Consider the following 23,637-nt stretch of genomic DNA (forward strand, 5'->3'; position numbering starts at 1 on the left):
ACTGCCAACTAAAGGTGCAGAGCGCACACCATTTGAACTTTGGCATGGGAAAGCTCCCAATCTGTCGCACATACGTGTGTTTGGAAGTCCGTGTTACTTCCACGTGCCCAAGGAACACAGACACAAGCTTGACTCCAGGGCAAAAGCAGGTATCCTTGTGGGATACGCCTCTGGAGGCAAAGGATATAGAATTATGGACTTACAAACTGGTAAGACAAATGCATACCATGCGGTTTATTTTGATGAATATGGAAAAGTAGACACTAAGAACACTGTTGTGGATTCTTCCGATAAGTCAGAAAGGACTCAAGAATTTGTATATTTCCCTTTTGAGACCCCACAAAGTACTAATCTGCCTTCGAGTGTTACAGCACCCCCTACAGGCGACACAGAGGACCAGAACCCTGGCGGCACCAGAGACGAAGATGAGGACTCAGCTGGGGACATGCCTGCGTTGGAGGAGGATGAGGAAGCTGATGCGGTCGCAGAACCAGAGGTCAGGCGCTCGTCCAGAACCAACAAAGGTGTCCCACCATTACGGTTGTCCTACTTTGCAGGGTCGGCGTTTCCACAAGAACCTTCCACTTGGGAAGAGATACAGGAGATGCCAGCTGCAGAAGCCAGTCTCTGGAGGAAGGCCGCGCAGGAGGAGATGGATGCACTGCATCAGAACAAGACCTGGACACTCACTGAGCTGCCTCCCGGTAAGAAGGCCATTGGCAGTAAATGGGTTTTCAAGGTTAAGAAGGGGTCAGAAGGAGAAGTGCAGCGCTACAAAGCTAGACTTGTAGCACAGGGATTTTCACAGCGTTTTGGTGAAGATTATGATGAAGTTTTTGCACCAACTGTGAGGTACAGCAGCGTAAGAATGCTTCTAAGCATTGCAGCCTCCAAGAAAATGAGAGTGAAACACATAGACATTGCTACCGCTTTTCTACATGGGCAGATTTCTGAAGAAATTTACATGAAGCAGCCTAAAGGTTTTGTGAAACCACATGAGGCACATTTAGTGTGCAAACTGCAGAAAGGACTTTATGGACTTAAACAGGCTGCTAGAGCCTGGAACCAGAAGTTGCATAAAATGCTGACGCAACTTGGGTACAAGCAAGGCGACGCTGACAAGTGCTTGTACAGTAAGTCAAATAATGGACAATTCTCATATATCTTAGCATTTGTTGATGACCTGATTATTGCCACAGCAAGTGAGAAAGACTATACACAGATAGTAAAACACCTTAGCAAAGAGGTGGAGGTCAAGGAGCTAGGAGATGTCCAGTACTACCTCGGGATCCAGGTGGAAAGAGAAGAGGACGGCTCATTTCTTCTCAGCCAAAGACAGAAGATCCACGAGCTGATTGAGCACATGCAGATGCAAGACGCACATCCAGTTGCTACACCGATGGCTACTGACTTCCTGAAGAATCAGCAGGATTCGAAGCAGTTGCCAGACAACAATGACTACAGGTCGGCGATTGGTAAACTTTTGTATTTAGTTACCACATGTAGACCTGACTTAGCAAATGCTGTGGGGATTCTTAGCAGAAAAGTGAATTCTCCCACTGAGCATGATTGGGCAGGTGTAAAGAGGGTGGTGCGATATTTGAAGGGTACCATGAATTGTAAATTAAGGTTACCAGCCGTCAGAGACCCTAAGTTGGTTGGGTATACTGATGCGGATTGGGCTGGGGATAATGCTGATTATAAATCAACAAGTGGTCATGTTTTCATGTTTGGTGATGGACCTGTTTCATGGGGCAGTTATAAACAGAGCTGTGTAGCATTATCTTCCACAGAATCAGAATACGTTGCAGCAACAGAAGCCTGCAGAGAGATCGCCTGGCTTGATCAACTCATAAAGGACTTTGGGTTGGTGAGAAAAGGGCCTGTCAGCTTGCTAGAGGACAATCAAAGTTGCCTGAAGCTGACGCAGAGTGAGAAGTTCCTGGCCAGAACAAAACACATTGGGGTTAAATACCACTACATACGCCAGATGATCCAGGATGGACTTGTGGAACTATCCTACTGCAGCACCCAAGAGATGACTGCTGACATCCTGACGAAACCCCTACCAAGAGAGAGTTTCCAGAATCTACGTGTCAAGCTGGGACTCTGGGTGGTTGAATAAAGTTGTTTATGTTTTGTGTATGTTGTATTGCCTGAGAAGGGGTATGTGGGATGTAAACACAGGAGCAGTCAATGACAACATTCCTAGAGTGTACATGTTAGAACATGGGGAGGGATGTCTGTCCAGCAAGCAGGTAAACTTCCTGGGGACGGACTTCCTCCGCATGTGACCAGAGGTGGGTGTGGCCTCACCTGTGCAGGTAATGATAAAAGCACAGGGCAGGCAGCCACTCTCTCTCTTGCCTCTTGTCTCTTGCCTCTTGCCTCTTGCCTCTCTGCCATCTTCATCTTCTGAAGGAGCAACATGCCCTCTTGGCTCCCAGCCAAGAGAGGACAGTACTATCTTGCTACAAGATAGATTCTAAGTGCATGTAACCTTTTTAAGCCTGCCTACCTTCTGGGATCATATTGTGAACAGAACGTGAGTAAACTCTTTTATACTTTTATAAAGACTGTGTCGTGTCTTGTATTTTAAGAGGGAACAAAGGGGAAATTACCAGAGTAATTATTATAGAGGTTCTAGCGAACCTGTGCAAGCGTTACCGTTGCGAACTTAAAGGGGAATGTCTATAAACTCTGCTGATATTTTGGGAACTTGTTAGCACAAGTTGGATAAGGATATAATTAGTCAATATATCCTCTCCTGCACCCCAGAACATTCCCACAAAAAGCACGATAAAGCACCAGACATAAAAAACTTCCCTAAACAGGGCTGCCTTCTAAAAGCCGGATAGTTGTTTATTTCCTTGACATCTGATGGGAGGGCGTTCCACAGGGCGGGCGCCACCACCGAGAAGGCCCTTTGCCCAGTTCCCTGTCACCTCACTTCTGGCATGGAGGGAACCGCCAGAAGGCCCTCGGAGCTGGACCCCGGTGTCTGGGCTGAACGATGGGGGTGGAGACTCTTCTTCAGGTATACTGGACTGAGGCCGTTTAGGGCTTTCAAGGTCAGCAGCAACACTTTGAATTGTGCTCAGAAATGTACTGGGAGCCAATGAAGGTCTTTCAAGACCGGTGTTATATAGTCTCAGTGGCCACTCTGAGCAACTCTCTCCTCCTGCGCTTTCCTGCTCTGGGATTCAGAAGCACCACTGCCTCCGACTGTGGAGGATGAGCCTTTTCCTCCCCATGAATATAACTTAACCCTCTTTTAAGGCCATCCAAGTCAGTGGCCATCACTGCTTCCTGTATAAATGAGTTCCATAGATTGCGCTACATGAAGGGCTTTCTTTCCTGTTGTTACGTGCTCTGGTGGGAATGGGGTGGTGACTCCTGGCAACTGAATTCTCTGCCCTCTTATCTATCATTCTTCCTTACCTTTCTCTTGGTCCAGATTGTGAGAAAGACCTTGGACCACTGCTCAACTCGAGAGGGGAGCCTGAGCTCTTTCCCTTTCTCTTAACCCTCCAACCAGCCGCACCAATTGAGAGCCCGAAAATAAGACAGAGAGGACTGACTTAAAAACCCACCTCTCTGCAAACGGGTGTCCTCTTGAAAGCAAGGGGCTGGAAGGACTGTCTTGCTACTCTATCCAGGGGTCGCCTCAGCTGGCACCTCACTGCACGGGCATCCAGTAGGGTCCCTTTCTTAAGTTTGCAACGATAGGTAGGAGGTTGCCAGGAGGGACAGCCTAGCAGGAGCTGGGGGGACATGGCAGAGTGGAAAGGAAGCACTCACAGAGTACAGAATAGGGAAGGGCAAGTGCCGAAGGTCTGGGGAGGGAACCAGATAGCTCAGGACTCGGGGCCAACCCTGTGAAAGGTCAGTCCATGGAAAAGGCGCCACTCGAGTGGTTGGGACTCGTGGATAGTTTTCAGGATCCTTGTAATTTGCTTTTCCTCTAAGTTTTCGTTATCCTAGGCTGCTGCCGAAAGTGGGCCCTAAAAAAGCAAGGTGTTCTGAATCTTCCAGTGGTCACCTTCCTTGGACATCCACGAATTCTAGTGTGAGTGTGACATTGAATGCCTGGTGTGATGCATCATCTGCCCCCCTCCCTGTAACCAGCTCCCCCCAGTCCCCTTGCGCTGTGTCTTCTCTGTGACAGAGCCCACATTGCTCTGGGCTGTGGATGCTGAAGCCCAGGCAGGATGAGTCCCGTTCCCCCCACCCCGCCAGCCCTGCCCTATTCCCAGGTCCTGGGGCAGGGGCTGCCCCCCCTCCAGGCCATCTCAGGCCTTCTCTGCAGTCTGGACATGAAGGAACAATGGGCAGGGGCCGAGGGGGTGGTGCTGTGCCAACATTCGTGACTGGCGGCATCCTGGAAGCGGGCAGGAAGCCCAACACTTGGCGCTTCCCGTCCTCGCAGTGCCTGGCTCCCCTGAGAGGGCTGGGAAAGTGGGGAGCGCCACAGAATGATTCAGGGACGGGGCCCCCCCTCACTGGAAATGGAGAGCCAGCGGCTTGAAGCCGACACAGCCCTCAAGCAGGACCTCTGTCCTAAGACAAGGCTGGCCGCAGTTACTCCATCTTAAAGAAGCAGCATTCTGCACATGCTCAGGAACAGCCTGCCAGGTGTCCAGGACTGAGGTCACAGGTGTCTGGGGCCTGGTCAAGTTGCATTAATAATAATAATAAAATAATAATAATAATAATAATAATAATAATAATAATTTATTATTTATACCCCGCCCATCTGGCTGGGCTTCCCCAGCCACTCTGGGCAGCTTCCAAAGAAATATTAAAATACTATAATACATCAAACATTAAAAGCTTCCCTAAACAGGCCTGCCTTCAGATGTCTTCTAAAAGTCTGGTAGTTGTTCTTCTCTTTGACATCTGGTGGGAGGATGTTCCACAGGGCGGGTGCCACCACCGAGAAGGCCCTCTGCCTGGTTCCCTGTAACTTGGCTTCTCGCAATGAGGGAACCACCAGAAGGCCCTCGGAGCTGGACCTCAGTGTCCAGGCTGGACGATGGGGGTGGAGAAGAAGAAGAAGAGGAGTTTGGATTTGATATCCCGCTTTATCACTTCCCGAAGGAGTCTCAAAGCGGCTCACATTCTCCTTTCCCTTCCTCCCCCACAACAAACACTCTGTGGGGTGAGTGGGGCTGAGAGACCTCAGAGAAGTGTGACTGGCCCAAGGTCACCCAGCAGCTGCATGTGGAGGAGCGGAGACGCGAACCCGGTTCCCCAGATTATGAGACTACCGCTCTTAACCACTACACCACACTGGCTCCACACTGGAGATGCTCCTTCAGGTCTACTGGACCGTTTAGGGCTTTAAAGGTCAGCAACAACACTTTGAATTGTGCTCAGAAACGTACTGGGAACCAATGTAGGTCCTTCAGGACCGGTGTTATGTGGTTCTGGCAGCTGCTCCAAGTCACCAGTCTAGCTGCCGCATTCTGGATTAGTTGTAGTTTCCGGGTCACCTTCAAAGGGAGCCCCACATAGAGCACATTGCAGTAGTCCAAGCGGGAGATAACCAGAGCATGCACCACTCAGCATTAAGAACATCAGTGCCGCTGGATCAGGCCAATGGCCCTTCCAGGCCAGCATCCTGTTTTCACCAAGGTCAACCAGATGCCCCGATGGGAAGAAGCAGGCAGGATTCGCACCCAGGTGCAACATTTCCCCGCCAGCAACTGGTATTCAGAAGCAGCCTCTGGTGGAGGAGGCAGGACAGAGCCATCCTGGCTGGGGGCCTCTGATAGCTCTCTCCTCCTGCCTGAATTTGCCAAACCTTCTTTTCAAGCAATCTAGCTTGGTGGCCATCGCTGCCTCCAGTGGGAGGGAGTTCCGCAGTTTAACTCTGCGCTGCGTGCAGAAGGCCTTTCTGTGTTGCACTGACAGGTAAGGAATCCTGAGCCTTAAGGCCCAGCCTGACTAACCCCATGTGGACGCTGGACGCCCGCCCCCCCCCCGGCTCACAGAGAGGCCCCTTAGACTTGGCTCCCTCTCCCTGCGCAGCCAGCCATGCCTGGGCCAGGACCGAGTCAGGCAAGTTGACAGGCTCCCCTCCCCTGGGTGTGTGTCTGTGTGTGTCTGTGTGAGCGGATCTGGCTGTGCAGTCATTTAATGCCAATCGGGCACCAGCGGTTGCAAAATTGCCTTTGGATTTTTCTCATTAGCTTTGTCTCCCATGAGCTCGTTATGCAGGAGCCTCTCTTCTGCCTACGCTGACAGCTCATTCCCACTCTGACAGCCATATGGCAGGAGCAGCGCTCTGCGGGGGGAGGGGGAGCGGTGCAAGGAGGGGGGGCACAATTGGTGTCAAAGCAGGAAGGGCAGCAAAAGTGCCCTGGAGCACCGGCAGAGAGCCTTTCCCACCTCACCTGGGGGGAGCCAGCTGCCCCACACCTGTGAGCAGGGAGGGTTGGGGGGGGGGCAGCCCCTTCCCTCTCTCCAGCCAGCAGGATACAAATCTCCAGCGACTGCACCCAGCCAAGGCAGCAGCTGCCCCAAAGCAGGGGGCAGAAATCTCCCCCCCCCCGAGAAAAAGCCAGCAAGAGATGGTACCTTGCTTCTCAAACACCTTGGTACTTAAACACTGCAAACCTGGAAATGTATGTTCCGGTTTGCAAACTTTTTTCGGAAGCCCAACATGCTCTGTTTTCAGTGTTACGCTTCTGATTTGAGTGCTCCACTTCCATTTTGAGCAGGGGTCAGCAACCTTTTCCAGTTGTGGGCCAGTCCACCGTCCCTCAGACCATGTGGGAGGCCAGACTATATTTTGAAAAAAAACATGAATGAATTCCTATGCCCCACAAATAACCCAGAGATGCATTTTAAATAAAAGCACACATTCTACTCATGTAAAAACACGCTGATTCTCGGACTATCTGCGGGCCAGACTGAGAAGGTGATTGGGCCGCATCTGGCCCACGGACCTTAGGTTGCCTACCTCTGATTTTGAGTGTTGCACTGAGGTCTGTCTGTTTTTGCTATTTTGCGTTTGTTTTTGCGGCTCTTTTTTTTTTTGTGACTGTGTGGAACCCAGTTCAGCTACTGATTGATTGTGGGAACGCAGTACATTGTTGACTGCTTTCATTTTGTGGATCAACAGTCTCGTTAGATAGTCAAATTCATGTTAAATTGCTGCTTTAGGGGTTGTTTTTAAAAGTCTGGAACGAATTAATCCATTTTGCATTACTTTCTATGGGAAAGTGTGCCTTGGATTTGGAACGCTTTGGTTTTGGAACAGACTTCCGGAACGGATTACGTTTGAGAACCAAAGTACCACTGTACTTAGAGCCTCTCCTTCACACAAGCTGGGAGTCAGGGACCCTCTGATGCTACAAGGGATGCCATGGGGCTGGAGGGCCTGTCCTGGCCACGCTCCTTGCTGCCCCTTTGCTTTCCAGAGGCAAACCCTCCTCACAGCCCCTTGGCTGGGACAGAGGAAGCTGCCTCCTGCCAGGTCTGAACTAGCGGACCCTTGGGAAACTCTGCAATTCTGTTATCCTAGGCTGGATGCCCCCTTGCACATCTAGTCTGGGACAGCTCGGGGCTTATGCGTGCAGAGCCTCTGGTGCTCTGGCACTTGCACACTCCCAGCCTTCTTGTGGCAGTGAGTTCCAGAGTCCCAGCCTCCCACTGAGCCGAGTCTTGTCTAGGTGGCACTCTGAGGCAGCCTGGTGACCCGGGAAGAAGAAGCAGGTCTGGTGGGTGGTTAGAGGGGAGGCTGCGACCAGACACTGCCAGCAGCCCAGGGGCCTCTTCCTCACCGCCAGCCCAACCCACTTTGCTGCAACTCAGGAACTTGAGCTCCCCCTCCCCCCCCATTAACTGCTTGCAGGGGGGAGGGGAAGGGGGGGCTCAGGTTTCCCCCTCCCTGCAGTTTGGAGCCTGCGGCCATTAGCAGTGCCCAGAGCATGACCAGGGAGGGGGCAATATCAAAGCGCTTCCACGCCTCTCATCTCCCCACCCCCACCCTCCCTCCCTCCATTAGTCATGTTCCATAAAAGCTGCTTTCTCCTGCAGAGTAAAAGGTCTCAGGGAAGAATTCTCAACCGTGCTGGGAATGAAAAGAGGGGGGACTCCTGGGTACGTGCAGAGTGCATTTCCCTCACCACAGCCATAAAAGCAATGGCAACAAAGGGTGTGTGTGTGTGTGAAAATTCTACATGGGCTTTGAGGGTCCCTCCGACAACCTTAAAGAAGCTGGATGAATTCTCATGGGAATCTGTTTCTTGCTTCCTTAATGTCAGCCGGGCAACCCCTTCCCCAACTCCTAAGAAAGGCCAAGTTGGCAGCTGAGATGACAGATCTGGTTTCTGGACTCTTGGAGGGGCTGTGGGAAGAGGACCTCTCCCCCACCTCCATCCCTCCACCTCATCAAGGAAATGGGCGCAGCGAAAGCGAAACTTTGGAACTCGCTGCCACCAAGTTGGACGGCTTTCAGAGAGAACTGGACAAATTCTTGGAGGAGACTCTAAATTAAAGTTTCTAGCCAGGACAGCTCAGCTCTGCTCTGCCTCCAGAGTCAGAGGCAGCAAGGCCTCTGGAAACCCCAGGAGGAGAGACTGCGGACGGCTTGTTCTGGCTCAGCTTCTGGGCTTCCCTTTGGGGGCATCTGGACTAGATGGGCCATGGGCCTGATCCAGCCACCAGGCCTTTCTGTTGTTCTTAGTTTCTCCACTCAGATGTGGAGCACCCCAATAGTTGGTGTAAACAATGGGGGGAGGGTTGAAGAGAAACTCTGGAAGCTGCTCAAGGGCTGACAAAACCCCCCAGGCCTGGCCCAAAGGCTTAACGTCTGGAGAATTTTTCTTTTTTGGAGTGGATGTTTTGCAATGTCTGTAAAATGGACACAATGAGGCGGCAGCAGCCTCCCCTTTCAAGGACCCTGCTGCCTTTGTGAGTTCTCTTGGCGTCAGCTCATTTTGAGTTGTGGGGATTAGCAAGGGACAGCTGAGCCCATCCTTGCAAGTACTTAGCGCTGGCCCAGGGTCCTGCAGCCTGATGGTTTTGATCCCTGACCCTCCGACCTGCGTTTCACCAGGTACTTAGCAAGGCCCGGGTCTTCCAAACAGGGGTAGGGGGCGGCGTGACCCCGGCCCATCTCCCTGATGCTGCCAGCGCTGCTGCCTCCGCAGACGGGTGAGAAATCGCCAACAGCTGGTCTGGGTGGGAAGGGCCAGCCCAGGGTAACCGGATCTCCCCTCTCCCTTCCCGGCGGGGGCGTTTGGGGCGGGGGCTCAGGGTCAGCAGCAGCAGCCCTCGCTCAGGGGTTAAGCGCAGGGCAAGAGGAGGGTTAACTACCAGCCAGTGCCCTGTAAATCACTTCACTTGGGGAGGAAACAGCCAGACAAAGCCAGGGCGAGGAGAGACCCAGGAGGCGAGGGTGGCAAAGGCAGAACTCCAGAAGGGGCAGGTTTAGCCTGGAGAAGATGAACTCTACAGCTCTAGGTGGGCCTGGGGGGGGGGCGGAGAAGTGGACCTGCCCCCCAAACGCAGGAGAGCAAGCTGGTGGCATGGAGCTCGAGGAAAACCAAGGGACTTTCAGAATGTGGAAGGAGGGGCAAACTCCAACGCAAGACCTCCTTCATCGTTGTCTTCTCCGTGAGCTGCTGCCAGGCGGTGGCCTGCTTCTCCTAGCATCCCCTGCGGACGCCAGAATGGATCAGGCCCACAGCACAAACCAAGCCCTATTTGGGAGACGCCACCCCTGCGCGTTTGGTCCGCAAAGGGGAGCCCAGAACCAGAGGACAGCTGTTCGGATCTGAGTCGGGAGCTCCTCTCTTGATATGCTGCTAAGGGTTTATTCAGTTAAACCTGCTAAGCTGTCAAAAAGGGAGAGAGGCGCCAAAGGGTTTTGCAAGGTCAAGGCCGGATCCAGAGGCCGTTCGGCACTTTCGGGTGACAGCAGAGAAGGGGCACACAAAATCTGCAGGTGACAGAAAGCGGGAATGGGCTGCAAAACATTTTGCTGGGCTGGGCAGACAGCTGCGGAGTGGAGTTTGGCAAGGACCAACGCCAGGTGGGACCCGCAGGAGAATGGAAAACCTCGTGATGGCGTCGGGAAGGAAGATATTTATGGGTACGCAATAAATTGGCTCTGGGGATACCTCCAGAGAGGCTCTGAGGCTCCAGAAAGGAGAGTTGCTTGTCTCAGCACAGGGAAAGGCATTGAGTGTGGGCCGTGTGGCGCTGTGGGCAACCTGAGCTGGGCCGACAGTAAATCAGCAAAGAGGATGGCAGGCTGAAAAAGCCCCGGAGATGGAAACAAGAAATTCCGACGAAAGAAGAATGGCAGACGAAATTAATGGACTCTGCAGAATTGGACAAAATGACAGGAAGGATTCGAAACCTGCAGGACCAGAGATTTACAGAAGATTGGAAGAAGTATATGGATTATTTGAAGAGCAACTGTAATCAACAAATTACGCTAGTAGGACTACAAGAAGTTTTGTAAGGAGAAATATACGAAGTGTTACAAAGTAGGAAAAGATAGAGATATTGGTTATGAGTTTGAAATGTAATAGGGAAAATGAGAAATGCATACTAAGAGACTAGACTGGAAAATTTTTAGAAAGGATTGATGGAAGTCAAAAAAATTGAATAAGATGTAAAAGTATGTTTAATTACTGTTGAAAATGATATGTTAAAAAACTAACAAAAATTTATATATATGAAAATGCCCTGGAGAACAGCAGGAAGGACCCCCAGGAAAGACGTGGGGCAGAAAAAGGCAGCAGCCACTGAAGCCAAAGGGGGTCTCATCTGCCGAGACCCCAGGGCCACAGAATCACAGGACTGCAGAGTGGGAAGGGACCCTGTGGTCATCTAGTCCAACCCTCAGAAATGCAGGAATCACAACGAAAGGATCCTGGTGAGCCAGTGGAGAAGGCATGGGAAGCGGAAATGGGGAGGGGGCTGCAAGCTGGCAGGGCTTGGCTCCGTGGGATGAAGGCCTCCTGAATAAAGGAACTGGCCATCTGAAGCAGTTGGCCTGCGGAACTCCCTCCCACAGGAAGCAGGGATGGCTTTAGAAGATGAAGCACCTCTAGGTAGGACACGGCTGTCAAAACCTTCTGGGCCTGATGGCTGTGCCTCTGGGCACATGTGGAGGCAGCGATGCTTCTGGACAGCAGGCGCCAGAAACCGCAGGAGGGGAGAGGGAACATGTCTGATCTGCTACCCCTTTCAACAGCCAGATGGAGCTTGGATCCCGAAAGCTCCCAAATTCAAGGCTGGAGGAGAAGAGCCACCACGTCCGGCAGGAATCCTGTCCCCCCGGACTGTGCACTCCCTGAGAAGGGAGGTGGAGCCTTCAGGAGAGGGTGCGCTCTGCCACTGTCCGCACACCAGTCCCCGATTCAAGGCCCCCCTGGACCACAGAGATGGCCAAGACAGGCGCTGAAGGCTGGAGCCTGAACCCCGGAGACCTCGCTCCTCTTCCTCAAATCTTTCCATAACTGGAAAACGACTCCCGACAGGGGAAGGCCAGCATAGCAGAGCGGTTCGTGCTGGGCTAGGACCCGGAAGGGAGACGGTTCAAATCCGCCCTCAGCCACAAAGCTCACTGGGCGTGACCTTGGGGGCCAGTCCCTGCTGCCTTGGCCTGGCCCCCTCGCAGGACAGCTGTGGGGATTAAAAGGGGAGGGAAGGCTGAGATGTAAACGCAATGAGTAAATGAAGAGGGGGAGGCTTGCCCTGGAGGAAGACACCTCTGAAAACGCTGCAGGGCCAAGAGGAATTGGCGATGGAGTTGGCAAGGGATGGAGCCCCCCCACTTGGAGGGCCGGCTCCAGCTGTGGGCATGAGGCCAGAGCTCAGGGGCACCTGTTACGTTTCCAGGAATCAAAGAGGGCAGGCGGGGGGGGGGAGCGGTTCACAGCCCAGGCTGCATCTGCACGGAGGGCCCCCTCCCCAGAAATCCCAAGGACTCCAGGCAGGGATCTTGCTACACGACCTCCCCCCCTCCCGTTTTCTGACAGCTGCCCAGATGGCCACCCCCATTGGCCGCAACAACAGCTCCTAATTGGCTGCGAGCCAGGGGGGCGCCCATCTCCCCCCCCCAAGCAATCAGGAGCTCATGACTGCATTATCGCCCATTATCTCTGGCGGAGGGAGAAGGGGGGGGGGCTGGAATGGGGATCATTATTTGCTCATCACTCCTCATTGGAATCCTGACACCCAAAAGGGGGGGGAGGAGAGGAGAGGGGGGGCTGACGGAGATTAATCTCCCCAGCCAGTGCAGCAACTGCCGCTTGGTAAACGCGCCTGAGCTGGCGGCGCATTAAATCACTGCACAAGAATGGGGAGGGGGGTGGGCTGGGCTGGGCTCCCTCCTCCCTCCCTGCAGGGATTCCAGCCTCAAGCCCCCCCCCCAAAGGCTGAAAACGGGAGCGTCGCTGCCACCCGCTGGCCGACCTGAGAACTGCCACTTCTCCGAGTGGCGCTTGGAGACCCCCCCTTCCTGCCCAATTCCCACTGTTTGGGGGGGGGGGGCAGATGAGGACAACATGAGAATATTATTTCCTGCTATCCCAGGAAAACGCTGCTCAGCTCTGGGAGCAGGGACCAGCAGGGCGTGAGCTTTTTCAGCTTTTTTATTCCAAAAAATAGACTTGTATTGAAGAGAAGGCAGGGCTTAAGTTAAAAGGCGGGAGGGAGGGCAGGCGGGGGTGGCAGGTGGGGGTGGCGATGCTGGGGCTGCAGCCCCTCCGACGGCCCCCCTACCTCCTCTTCTCCTTCACGCTGTAGTTGAGCAGCAGAGGCGCCGGCTGCAAAGGAAAGAGAGGGGAGGAGGGTGAGTGTCTCTGATTTTCCGGGGAGAGGGGGGTCACCCCCCACAACCCACCCCCCACGTACCTTGCCAAACCAGCGAGAAAGCCAGAGCTGCTTGAGGGTCATGTGGTCGGGGAGCACCTCGTTGTTGAAGAGGATCTGCACCTAGAGGGGGTGGAGTCCTGTCAGCACCTCCCAGGTGGACCCCCGGCTGCCTCCCCACACCTGAGCGGGGGGCCTCGCCTTCCCGTTTCCTCGCAGCAAGACCACCTGCCCACCCCAGGGCTGCCAACCTTTTTCGCATTTCAGATTTTGAGAGGGTGCTGGGGGGGGGGAGGCAATCACAAAACAGCTGCCATGGGGGGTAAAGGGAAAGGTCAAGGGATCCCTAACCAGTAGGTCCAGTCGTGGCTGACTCTGGGGTTGCGGCGCTCATCTCGCTTTACTGGCCGAGGGAGCCGGCGTACAGCTTCTGGGTCATGTGGCCAGCAGGACTGAGCCACTTCTGGCGAACCAGAGCAGCGCACGGAAACGCCATTTACCTTCCCACCGGAGTGGTACCTATCTATCTACTTGCACTTTGACGTGCTTTCGAAGTGCTAGGCTGGCAGGAGCAGGGACCGAGCAACGGGAGCTCACCCCGTCGCGGGGATTCAAACTGCCAACCTTCCGATTGGCAAGTCCTAGGTTCTGTGGTTTAACCCCACACACAATCAAGAGTGCCCCCCCCCCAGCCACCTTCTGCTGTGTCCTGGTTGCAGAGATCAGGCAATGCTGATTTCAGAATCTTGGGGTTCCAGAGCTGAAAGGGACCCAAAGGGTCATCCAGCCCATCCGGGCCACAAATTCTGCCCCCCCCCGGCTGCTGCTTCCTAACAGCCACAGGGAGCAATTCCTCAGTGTTCGGGGAAGGGAATGCAAGGGGCTCACACCCCACATCTCACATAAATGACTTAGGTGGTTCCTGAACCTTTAGCCCCATAACTGTCTTCCAAGGAAGACGAGAAGTTGACCGTTTTTTGGTGGTCCTGTAGAAAAGTATAAGACTTCTGGGAAAGGATATATAATGAATTGAAAAAGAGGTTAAAGATACCTTTCCCCCCCAAAACCAGAGGCCTTTTTACTTGGATTAACAGGGGAGGGAAGACCTAGGGACCTGAAAAGGTTATTTATGCATGTGACAACACCCGCAAGGATGTTGGCGGCCCAGAATTGGAAAAAGAAGATACCAACAAAAGAAGGATGGATAATTAAGATGAGGGACTATGGCAAAGATGACTGTGAAGATCACAAGATCAGGATGAGAATTTTTTTGAGCAGGAATGGAAAAGATTTATAGATTACTTAGAAGACCGCTGTAAATATATTAAAACATTAGCAGGCTTGATTCATGTAAGCAAATAATTGGAAATTAAGATAAGCAAGAGGGAAAAACAAAGAATTTGGAGAAAAAATGAGGTGCAATAAATTTTGTAATCCAGGGGAGGGGTGGGAGGAAGTTATATTGTTCATTTTTTTGTGATTGATTGGAAAAACAATGAATTTATGAATTATTGTGATTATAAAATTTGAAAATAAAATTTATTTATTTTTTAAAGACTGTTGACTGTTTTTTTTGGGGGGGGGGTGAAGCTCAGCATTGGAGCACCTGCCCAGGATCAGCAACAAAGGTCTTTGCAGCCCGCAGAGGTTGGACTGGCAACCCCTCCCCAACCCTTACTCACGTGTTGTAGCGCCAGCTCTAATCGGCAGCACAGAACCCGGCGGAGGTGGCGGATCTGGGCCCGTACCGAGCAGCGAACGTATTTGTGCTGGAGGAGGGAAGGAAAATTGAAATAGGGGTGAAGGGAGGGGCAGCTGGAAAGGACAGAGGCAGCCCCCTCCCCTCCACACCGGGGTGTTTTCTCTCACATAAATCCCCCCCCCAGGTCTCCGTCTCAAGGAATGGCAGAGACGGTGCCAAGAGGAGGGAGGGCATGTGCGAGCGCCCGGGTGGGGAGCCCCCCCACGCTCTGGCCATCATCTGCCAGCCTCTCACTGCAGGGACACGGGGGGGTGTGTATGTGTGTGCTGAGGGTAGGGCCGTCTTTACCCGGGGGCACAAGTGGTGCGGTGAACCCGGGCACCGAATTCTGGGGGGCGCCAAATATATACCAGTCCCTCTCGACTGGCGGCAGTGAAAAACAATGGAGCGAAAGTGTCCCCTCCCCAGTCAAATATTCCCGCCGAGTCAGGAAACAAAAGCAGTCATTTCCGCTGCATCGTCATTACAGGTGAGCAATTTTCCTCCCCCCAAAAAGGTCAACAACTTTGAGTTTGCCCCCCGTAAAAAAAAAATTGGGGAGGGGCTAAACTAAATTTGGGGGCTCTGGGCGGATCTTTGCACCTGGTGGTGCATATGGCAAAGACGGCCCCTGGCCAAGGGGGAGATGGGAGAGGTGGAGTGGGCCTGGGGGGCCGGAGGTCAGAGGCGGCTCTCATGTTGTATTCTATGCTGTTTTAAAGTTGCATTTTAATCAATGTTTTATATTTGCTGTTAGCCGCCCTGAGCCCGGTTTTAAAACCGGGAAGGGCGGAGTATAAATAATTTTTTTGATTATTCTCCTGCCACCTGGCCAGGTCTCCAGGCCCCCTTTTGCCGCAGCCAGAGCCCCCCCCCCCCAACATCCCGGCCTCCTCACCTGCAGGATGTGCTTGTTCTTCTCTTTCCCAGAACTGCAGAAAGAAAGAAAGAAAGAAAGAAAGAGAGAGAGAGAGAGAGAGAGAGAATGAGACCAGGCCATCAAGCCATCTCCATGCTCTCTGCCCCACCAGGAGATGTGCAAAGGGGGCGACCCACAAGATCCCTTGCTCCCCCCACAGGGCAACATGGTGTTCCCCCCCCATGGGAAGTGGGGAAGAGAGAGGAAACTGTGCTGAGGGCAGGGCTGCCCCCTCCTTTCCTGACCAACCCCTGCGTTGCAAAAGAGAACGTCCACAATGTTTAGGCAGCCCGATGCCCATATACCTACGTAATAGACAATCTTTATAGAATTCCTTCAAACAATAACAAGTTCAACATGAAATCTTAAGACTCAAAGTCTCTGAAAATCTTTAAATGAAGCGAGATACCAAACTTTGTACGATGAAAGATAAGCAGCGAAGCTTTGTGCATTCAGCAAATATAATGTCCAACCCTGAACAGAGATTCCGGATATTGACTGCTGTTTCGTAGATCTTCGTCAGCGTGGTGGGAGAATATGGAATTGTTTCATGTGATAATGTAGTCACTGTAATGATGTTCAGCTCACATGAGCACTGCTCCACAGCAGTTGATATTTTCATTCACACAGATTCATTTGAAATAAGATGGGTTTATGGAACAATTCTATATTCTTTCAGAGACTTTGAGTGTAAGATTTCATTTTGAACTTATTATTGTTTGAAAGAATCCTATAAAGATTGTCTATTACGCAGGTATATGGTCATCGTGTTGCCCAAACATTGCAGACGCCCTCCTTTCCTGGGCGCCCCCCCCCCCCGGCTGGAGGAGAGCCCTGCCATTTCCCAAGGGGCCCAGCTTTTGCTCTGCGCCCCCCCCCCCAGAAAGGCCAGTGGCTCCTTGCCTTGGTTGTGGAGGAAGCGCCAGAGTGCCCCCTAGTGCTACACTGGGGCACCGCAGTCTGCCCTGGAGGAGAGAGAGGGAAGAGCCCCCCCCCCCCACCGGCAGGCGAGTTGTGGGGCACTGGGGGCTCACCTCTTGGCTTCTAGAGGGGCACAAGAAGCCAAAGAAGCCAGGAGCTGGGAAGACCCACCGCCCATCTCTTGCAACCCCCCCCCCCCCGTGGGGAAACGACCCCCCAGCAGCCACAAGAGCCTTGAGCTGAAGACCAAGCAGGGCTGGGGGGGCGCATGGCCACTCACTGGACGGCTGCCCTTCAAAGGATGCCAACATGCAGGTAGTAAACTCCCTCTTGCCGCCCAGAGGCCCCCCCCCCCAGCCACAGAGGAGCCTGTGGAGTCGGCAATTCTGCGTAACTCAAGCAAGCGAGTCAAGCCACGTGCGGCAGGGAAGGCAAACTTTCACTGCCCCCCCATCCCGCTGTCTCAAGTTTCCCTGGGACCCTGCAGGCCAGTCCAGTGCTGTGTCCGGGGCCGGATTGAGGTTGGATGAGGCCCTCAGCTCCTGAAGGTAACGGGGCCCTTTCTATGTCCAGCTGTCCTTTGTCCAATAACAAATTGTCGCTGTTTTTTGTGTTGAATACCGAATTTTTCGCTCCATAAGGCGCACCTGACCATAAGACACACCTAGTTTTTAGAGGCGGAATGCAAGAATTTTATTTTTTTTTTAAAGGGAGGGCTGAGCAGAGCCTGGATGCCTCCCTGGCTCTGCTCAGAGCTCCCTTTCACGAGCCGCGTGGAGCGTGTGTGCGGCACTGGGGGGCTTTTCCCGCCTGCATTCGCTCCATCAGACGCAGACACATGTCCCCTTACTTTTTAGGAGGGAAAAAGTGTGTCTTATGGAGCGAAAAATACGGTAGATGCTATATGGTCAATGATGGACCTAATAAGTATCTCAGGCCATTTGCACATTACAAAATCTGTATTTTATCAAATTGTTATAGTTAAAGGTAAAGGTAAAGGTAAAGGGACCCCTGACCATTAGGTCCAGTCGTGGATGACTCTGGGGTTGCGGCGCTCATCTTGCTTTATTGGCCGAGGGAGCCGGCGTACAGCTTCCGGGTCATGTGGCCAGCAGGACTGGCGAACCAGAGCAGTGCACGGAAACGCCGTTTACCTTCCCACCGGAGCAGTACCTATTTATCTACTTGCACTTTGACGTGCTTTCGAACTGCTAGGTGGGCAGGAGCAGGGACCGAGCAACGGGAGCTCACCCCGTTGCGGGGATTCGAACCGCCGACCTTCTGATCGGCAAGTCCTAGGCTCTGTGGTTTAACCCACAGCGCCACCCGCAATTAAGAAGTATATTAATAGTGAAATAATTATTAAGCTCTAACTTAAAAAGATTTTTTACATTTTAGGGAGCAGGCTAGCAGGCGGGGCCCATGACTTACATCTTAGGAGCCTACACAACACAAAACACTGTAGCTGTGTGTAGGTTTTTTTAAAAAAAAATCTTATATTTTGGAAATGTACATCCAGTTTTTTTCTCCTTTAAATTTTTGGGGGGCCCCAAAAAGAGAGTAGGGCTTGTTTAGCTTATACGTAAATCTGGCACTGGCTGTGTCCCTGAGACCCCCCTCCTGCCGCTGCCCCACAGAGACTGCCTGGAGGTGCAAAGGCGCAGTCTGGCCCCCCAGCAAATGCACCTCTGGAGACAGGGCTGGGTGAGGACTGGAACCTGCCCCAGGTCTGCCTGCGAGAGGCACCCCCTTGACCGCACTCCCCCCCCCCGTCGCCATCCTCACCTCTGTTTCTCCAGGCACAGCAAGACGTGCTCGTCAAAGCGGTAATAATGAGCTCGCGAGTGATCAAAGGTGGTGTAGGGCAGGCCCACGCGGTCAGAGGCCGAGTCTGGAGGGGGGGGGGCGAGGAAGAAGTCAGCACCCTTGCGTCCCCTCCCTTTCTGCAGAGGAGGCCTGGCAAGCCACCCCTCCTCCTCCTGCCCCCCCCCATTCAGGCTCCTTTGCTCAGTTCCCTGCTGGTGCAGGACGGGGGGGGGTCAAAAAGAAAGCGCCCCCACCTTCGTTGCTGGGTTGGCTGACGCGCTCCAGGCCGCGGGATTGGTAGAACTCACGGATCCTCTTCTCCTCGCCTGCGGGGAGGGGGGGCGGAAGAGAGTCGGCCGTCGCTGGAGTCAGGGGGCAAATCCCGGCTAGCTTGCACTGACCCTCCAAAAGGGGGGAACCACGGAGGGAGGGGGGCTCGTCCCTTTCCTATGCTCAGGTAGAGCCCCCCTGCAAGCGGATGTTTGTGGCCCTCCCAGCCTGGCCCCCCAAGGCACCAGAGGCAGCAGGCAAAGCCCCTCCTTGCTTCAGAGGCTGCTGCTGCCCTGACACCTGCCCTGGGGGGGCCCAGAGGACCCCTCCCCGCACTTACTCTCCTGCAGGCCCGGCACCAGCTTGTAGACGATGTCCTGCATGACGCGGTCGAGCTTGAGGTTGAGCAGGGGCTGCGTCTCGTGGATCTTGGTGCTGCACATGGGGCAGTACTTGCTGGTCTGCAGGTACTTCACGATGCAGCTCTTGCAGACTGGGAGAGAGAGAGGGGGCGCCATGAGCCCTACGGGGGGGGGGGGTCCCGCCGGGGCAACGCTCCAAAAGGCGGCCCGCCCATACTCTGCACAGAGCCCCTTTCCCTCTCGGCCACAGGAATGACCAGGAGAGGAAATTCCATTGATTTTTCAGCTTCAGAGGTTCCTAAACTTTTCTGGGTCCCCTCCCCAGAGCCGGGTGATCTTGCGCCCCTGGCAGAAGCGTCCAGATTGCGCCCCCCACCCAGCCACGGACAAATGAGCTCTTCTTTCTGTCTCTCCTCCAACCCCCCCCCTTCCACCCTTTCAATTCACCCTCTATTTAAAACCATTTCTAATGAGGCAATAATCAATATTTCTATTTGCGGACATACTTTTAGCTAATTTTGCGCTCCCACCTATTGCCCTGGTGGGGGCCGACCTCACCACCCCCTTGCTATGGCCCTGCCCTTCCCCCTTGGTTCCACAGGCTCATCCCCAGTGCCCCCTACCCTATGAAAAGTGCACTTCAAAACAGCGGTTTGCAAGACCCACCAAGCAAGATAATACAATAAAACCCAAAAGGGTTACAGTTAGGTGAACATTTCTTCCAAATCCAGCAGAAGCTATTTAGATTAATTCAACAAAACTGATGAATGTGTGGACCAGCGTTTCAGAGTCTGACAGTTATTTTATCCCCCAGCATCCCCCCCCCCGGTTGCCTCCTCGTCTTTTAGCGCGCACCCCCCCAGCACCCGAGGGTGCTATCACCTACTTTGGAACCACTGGCCTCGCCCTCAAATGGCTGTTAACCAGAAGGTTGGGGGTCTGAGCCCCCCAGGGATGGCTTTGGGGCTAAATGACCCTTGGGGTCCCTTCCACTCTGTAGGGGAATCCCCCCCCTTCCTGCTTGTCAGACACGCCCCCCCATCTCTGCTTTCCAATATTTCCCTCCAGGCAAGGAGGGGGAGCACCCCTTTCGCGGTTTCCGTGTGAGAGAGGAGGAGTTTAGGGTGGGGCAATCTTAACTTCAGAGCAACAACATCCACCTCCACTGCCTCCCCCCCCTGCTAACTCTGGCCCCCCTACTGTGCATGTGGCCCCTGGCAGATTTTCTCCCAAGGGAAGGTGGCCCTCATCGGCAAAAGGCTGCTCCTTCTGGTCTGCCCCGTGGAGGACCTTAAGGTCCACAAATGACAAAAGCCGCAAGGTGGTTAGATTGGTCTCCACTAGGGCCAGGGCCTTTTCAGCCCTGGCCCCGGCTTGGTGGAACTCTCTGCCACAAGAGACCAGGGCCCTGAGGGGCTTGACATCTTTCCGCAGGGCCTGTAAGACAGAGCTGCTCCGCTTGGCCTTTGGTCTGGACTCAGTCTGACCCTTATATTTCCCTCCCCTTATGGTCTTGATTTATCGGCTACTTTTAAAATGAGGCTGCATTTTAAATTGCATTTTAACCTGTATTTTAAATTGGTTTTATTTTTCCTTCCCCCTATTATGTTTTTACTGTGATTTTATTGGTGTTAGCCACCCTGAGCCTGGCTTTGGCTGGGGAGGGCGGATATAAATAAAATTTATTATTCTTTATTATTATTCCTAACACACCTCTCTTTGGTCAGGAACATCTCTCCCCCCCCCCCCGCCGGTCCCTCCTCCCCTCTTTCCCTGGCGCTACTCACAGGTGTGCAGGCATTCGGTGATGGTCGTGGCATCGATGAAGTATCCGGCACAAAGGAAGCAGACAATGTGCTCATTCAACTCCTTCATCTTCACCCTCACCTCCTCCTGGGGACACGTAGGGGGATTAGACCATGGGTGGGCAAACTAAGGCCCGGGGGCAGGATCCGGCCCAATCCCCTTCTCAATCCAGCCCGCGGACAGTCCAAGAATCAGCATGTTTTCACATGAGTAGAATGTGTCCTTTTATTTAAAATGCATCTCTGGGTTACTTGTGGTGCATAGGAATTTGTTCATTTTTTCCCTTCAAAATATAGTCCGGCCCCCTACAAGGTCTGAGGGACAGTGGACCGGCCCCCTGCTGAAAAAGTTTGCTGACCCCTGGATTAGACAGATGGGGGGGGGGGGAGCTCCTCAGCCCCTCCCTCCCAGCCGGCCACGAGAGCTGATCCTCTACCATCTCTCTCTCTCCATAGAACTGTAGTTTCAAAAAGAACCCCCAGAGTCATCTAGTCCAGCCCCCTTCATTGCCAGCCCAGGGCCCACTGGTCAAAGCCTTAGCCCCCCGTTGGAAAGACGGGTCCCAGGGGCCCCCCACCAGCCTGCTGGAGGGGCAGCTTGACCCACACACCCTTTTCCCGATGCACAAGTCCAGATCTAAAAGGCCCGAGTTCAAAACCCGCCTCTGCCATGGCCTCTTTTTCTAGTCTTGGTCCAATCTCCCTCTCTCCTTTAGACACCGCCCCCCGCCACAGAACAAGCCTCCCCAAATGAAGACGGGCTCCGTGAACATCCCTTTCTACCTGCGGATCGTGTCCCACCTCAATTCCTGGGTCAGCCTTCCTGGGCCTTGGTTTTCCGCATCTCCTCTGAATATTGGGTTGAATTGATGCCGTTCCCAGAATGTCTGTTCTTGTGCCCTTATGCCCATTTAAACCGTCCCCGCATCAGGCAGGGTGTCCTCATCTCCCAGGGAGACCCAAAGGGGTAGGATCCGAGCACAAGAGCAGCCCTCTCCCCTCCAAGCTGGTGGCCATGACTGCCTCTTGTGGCAGTGAGTTCCACCGTTTAACTATGTGCTGCGGAAAGACACACTTTCTTCCTCTGACATACGAGAGAGGGAGGGATGCCTGGCGACAGGTGAGCAAAACAAAATAAAAAAAATTCCTTCCAGTAGCACCTTAAAGACCAACTGAGTTAGTTCTTGGTATGAGCTTTCGTGTGCATGCACACTTCTTCAGATACACTGAAACAGAAGTCACCAGACCCTTCTATATAGTGAGAAGGTGGGGAGGGGTATTACTCAGAAGCGAGGTGGGATTGGGTGATTGGCAGATAGCTGTGATGAGCCTGTTGACGACTCTTAACGACTGCAATAGGTCTTACAGGAAAAAGCAAGGGGTGAAAAGGTGAAAAATGGCTTTGTCATGTATAATGAGATAAGAATCCAATGTCTTTGTTCAAACCAGGTCTCTCCATAGTTTTAAGTTTGGTGATAAGTTGCAATTCAGCAGCTTCTCTTTCCAGTCTATTTCTATTTATGAATTTTTTCCTTTAATTTTTTGGGGGGACCCAAGAGAGTGGGCCCCCAAGTTAGAGCTTGTTGAGCTTATACGTAGATGGGGAGAAGGCACCGTCCTCAGAAACGCAGGCCCCCCGCTTGGTGGTGGCAGGGGGACGGGGCCTGCGCTGCAGGGGGCTGGACTAGATGTCCCTTGGGGTTCCCTCCCAACTCTCCCATCCTGGGATGCTATGGCGCCTTTAACAGGAAAGGGACCCCACGGGGTCATCCAGACCGACCCCCCAACTCCAGCCGGCGCCCTCGACCAATCAGGGGGTCAGAAGCCGAGGGGAATCTCCTGAGCTCCGCCCCCGAGCGCGAGGGGGCGGGGCCACGCCTTTTCCCCGCCCCCTCTGCGTACGCTGCCGCGGCTCCCCTACTACGCATGCGCCCCGGCCCCCGGCGCCCCGCGCGGCCCCGCTTCCCCGTCCCGCTCCCGCGGGGGCCTCACCTCGTTGCGGAGCGGGTCCATCTTGTAGACGGCCTGGAGCTGGTTGCGGAGCCGCATCGCGATCGCCATCGGGCCCCCCGGAGGAGGAGACGCCATCTTGGAGCCGCCTCGCCCACTTCCGGGTTGGCCGGGGGCGGGGCCTGTCGCCGCGGCAACGGCTGCCGGCGTCACGCCGAGGGGAGCGCGCGGGGCACGCCGGGAGTTGTAGTTGGCGGCCGGGCGAAAGCGCGGGAGAAAGGAAGGGCGACTCTCGCCCCGCCCTCCTTAACCCCTCCGGCGCCGGGCCGAGGAGCGGCCGCCTGCAGTTCCTGCTCTGGCCACGAGGGGGCAGCAGCAATCCTCGACGGGGCGGGCGGGCGGGCGAGAGCCGGAGGAACCCGCGAGCCAGACGCGTCCAGCCCGGAGGAGAGGGGGCGGGAGAGCCCCGAAGGGCCGCCCCGTCGAAGAGGACCCGGGGTTGGTCCCGGACGGAAGGATCCCAACGAGAAGAAATGAAGTGCCGTCTAAATAAATTAAAAAATTGTCCAGTAGCACCTTAAAGGGAAAGGGAAAGGGGCCCCTGACCATGAGGTCCAGTCGTGGCCGACTCTGGGGTTGCTGTGCTCATCTTGCTTTACTGGCCGAGGGAGCCGGCGTCCAGCTTCCGGGTCATGTGGCCAGCAGGACTAAGCCGCTTCTGGCGAACCAGAGCAGCGCACGGAAACGCCGTTTACCTTCCCACCGGAGTGGTACCCAGTGGCGTAGCGTGGGGGGTGCAGGGGGGGCCGGCCGCACCGGGCGCAACATCTGGGGTTAAGGCAAATCCACGGGTTAGGGGGCGCAAATTACTTGCCTTGCCCCGGGTGCTGACAACCCACGCTACGCCACTGGTAGTACCTATTTATCTACTTGCACTTTGAGGTGCTTTCGAACTGCTGGGTTGGCAGGAGCAGGGACGGAGCAACAGGAGTTCACCCCGTCATGGGGATTTGAACCGCCGAC

General features: G+C 54.0%; 1 protein-coding gene across 1 annotated transcript; it reads right to left on the minus strand.

Moving 5' to 3' along the window:
- Window positions 1–12,642: 12,642 nt before the first annotated feature.
- On the minus strand, window positions 12,643–22,793 carry PCGF1 (polycomb group ring finger 1). Its single transcript, XM_081877350.1, has 9 exons — window positions 22,657–22,793; window positions 20,647–20,752; window positions 18,838–18,990; window positions 18,482–18,553; window positions 18,207–18,312; window positions 15,480–15,513; window positions 14,523–14,609; window positions 12,883–12,963; window positions 12,643–12,794 (listed from the first exon to the last, which is right to left on the minus strand). The coding sequence occupies exons 1-9, from the start codon at window positions 22,750–22,752 to the stop codon at window positions 12,747–12,749; spliced, it is 783 nt and encodes a 260-aa protein (XP_081733476.1). The 5' UTR covers window positions 22,753–22,793; the 3' UTR covers window positions 12,643–12,746.
- Window positions 22,794–23,637: the final 844 nt, after the last annotated feature.

Source organism: Podarcis erhardii (assembly GCF_964252035.2).
Source record: "Podarcis erhardii genome assembly, chromosome: 9".
NCBI classification, from domain to species: Eukaryota; Metazoa; Chordata; class Lepidosauria; order Squamata; family Lacertidae; genus Podarcis; species Podarcis erhardii.

What these genes read in the sequence shown, in the direction of transcription:
- PCGF1 (XM_081877350.1), bottom strand. Translation starts at nt 22,752, where the DNA reads ATGGCGTCTCCTCCTCCGGGGGGCCCGATGGCGATCGCGATGCGGCTC. An exon ending in CACCGAATGCCTGCACACCT is followed by an intron (nt 18,991 to 20,646) that starts GTGAGTAGCGCC and finishes TCTCTCTCCCAG; the next exon opens with TCTGCAAGAGCTGCATCGTG. An exon ending in TAGAGCTGGCGCTACAACAC is followed by an intron (nt 12,964 to 14,522) that starts GTGAGTAAGGGT and finishes CACCCCCTCTAG; the next exon opens with GTGCAGATCCTCTTCAACAA.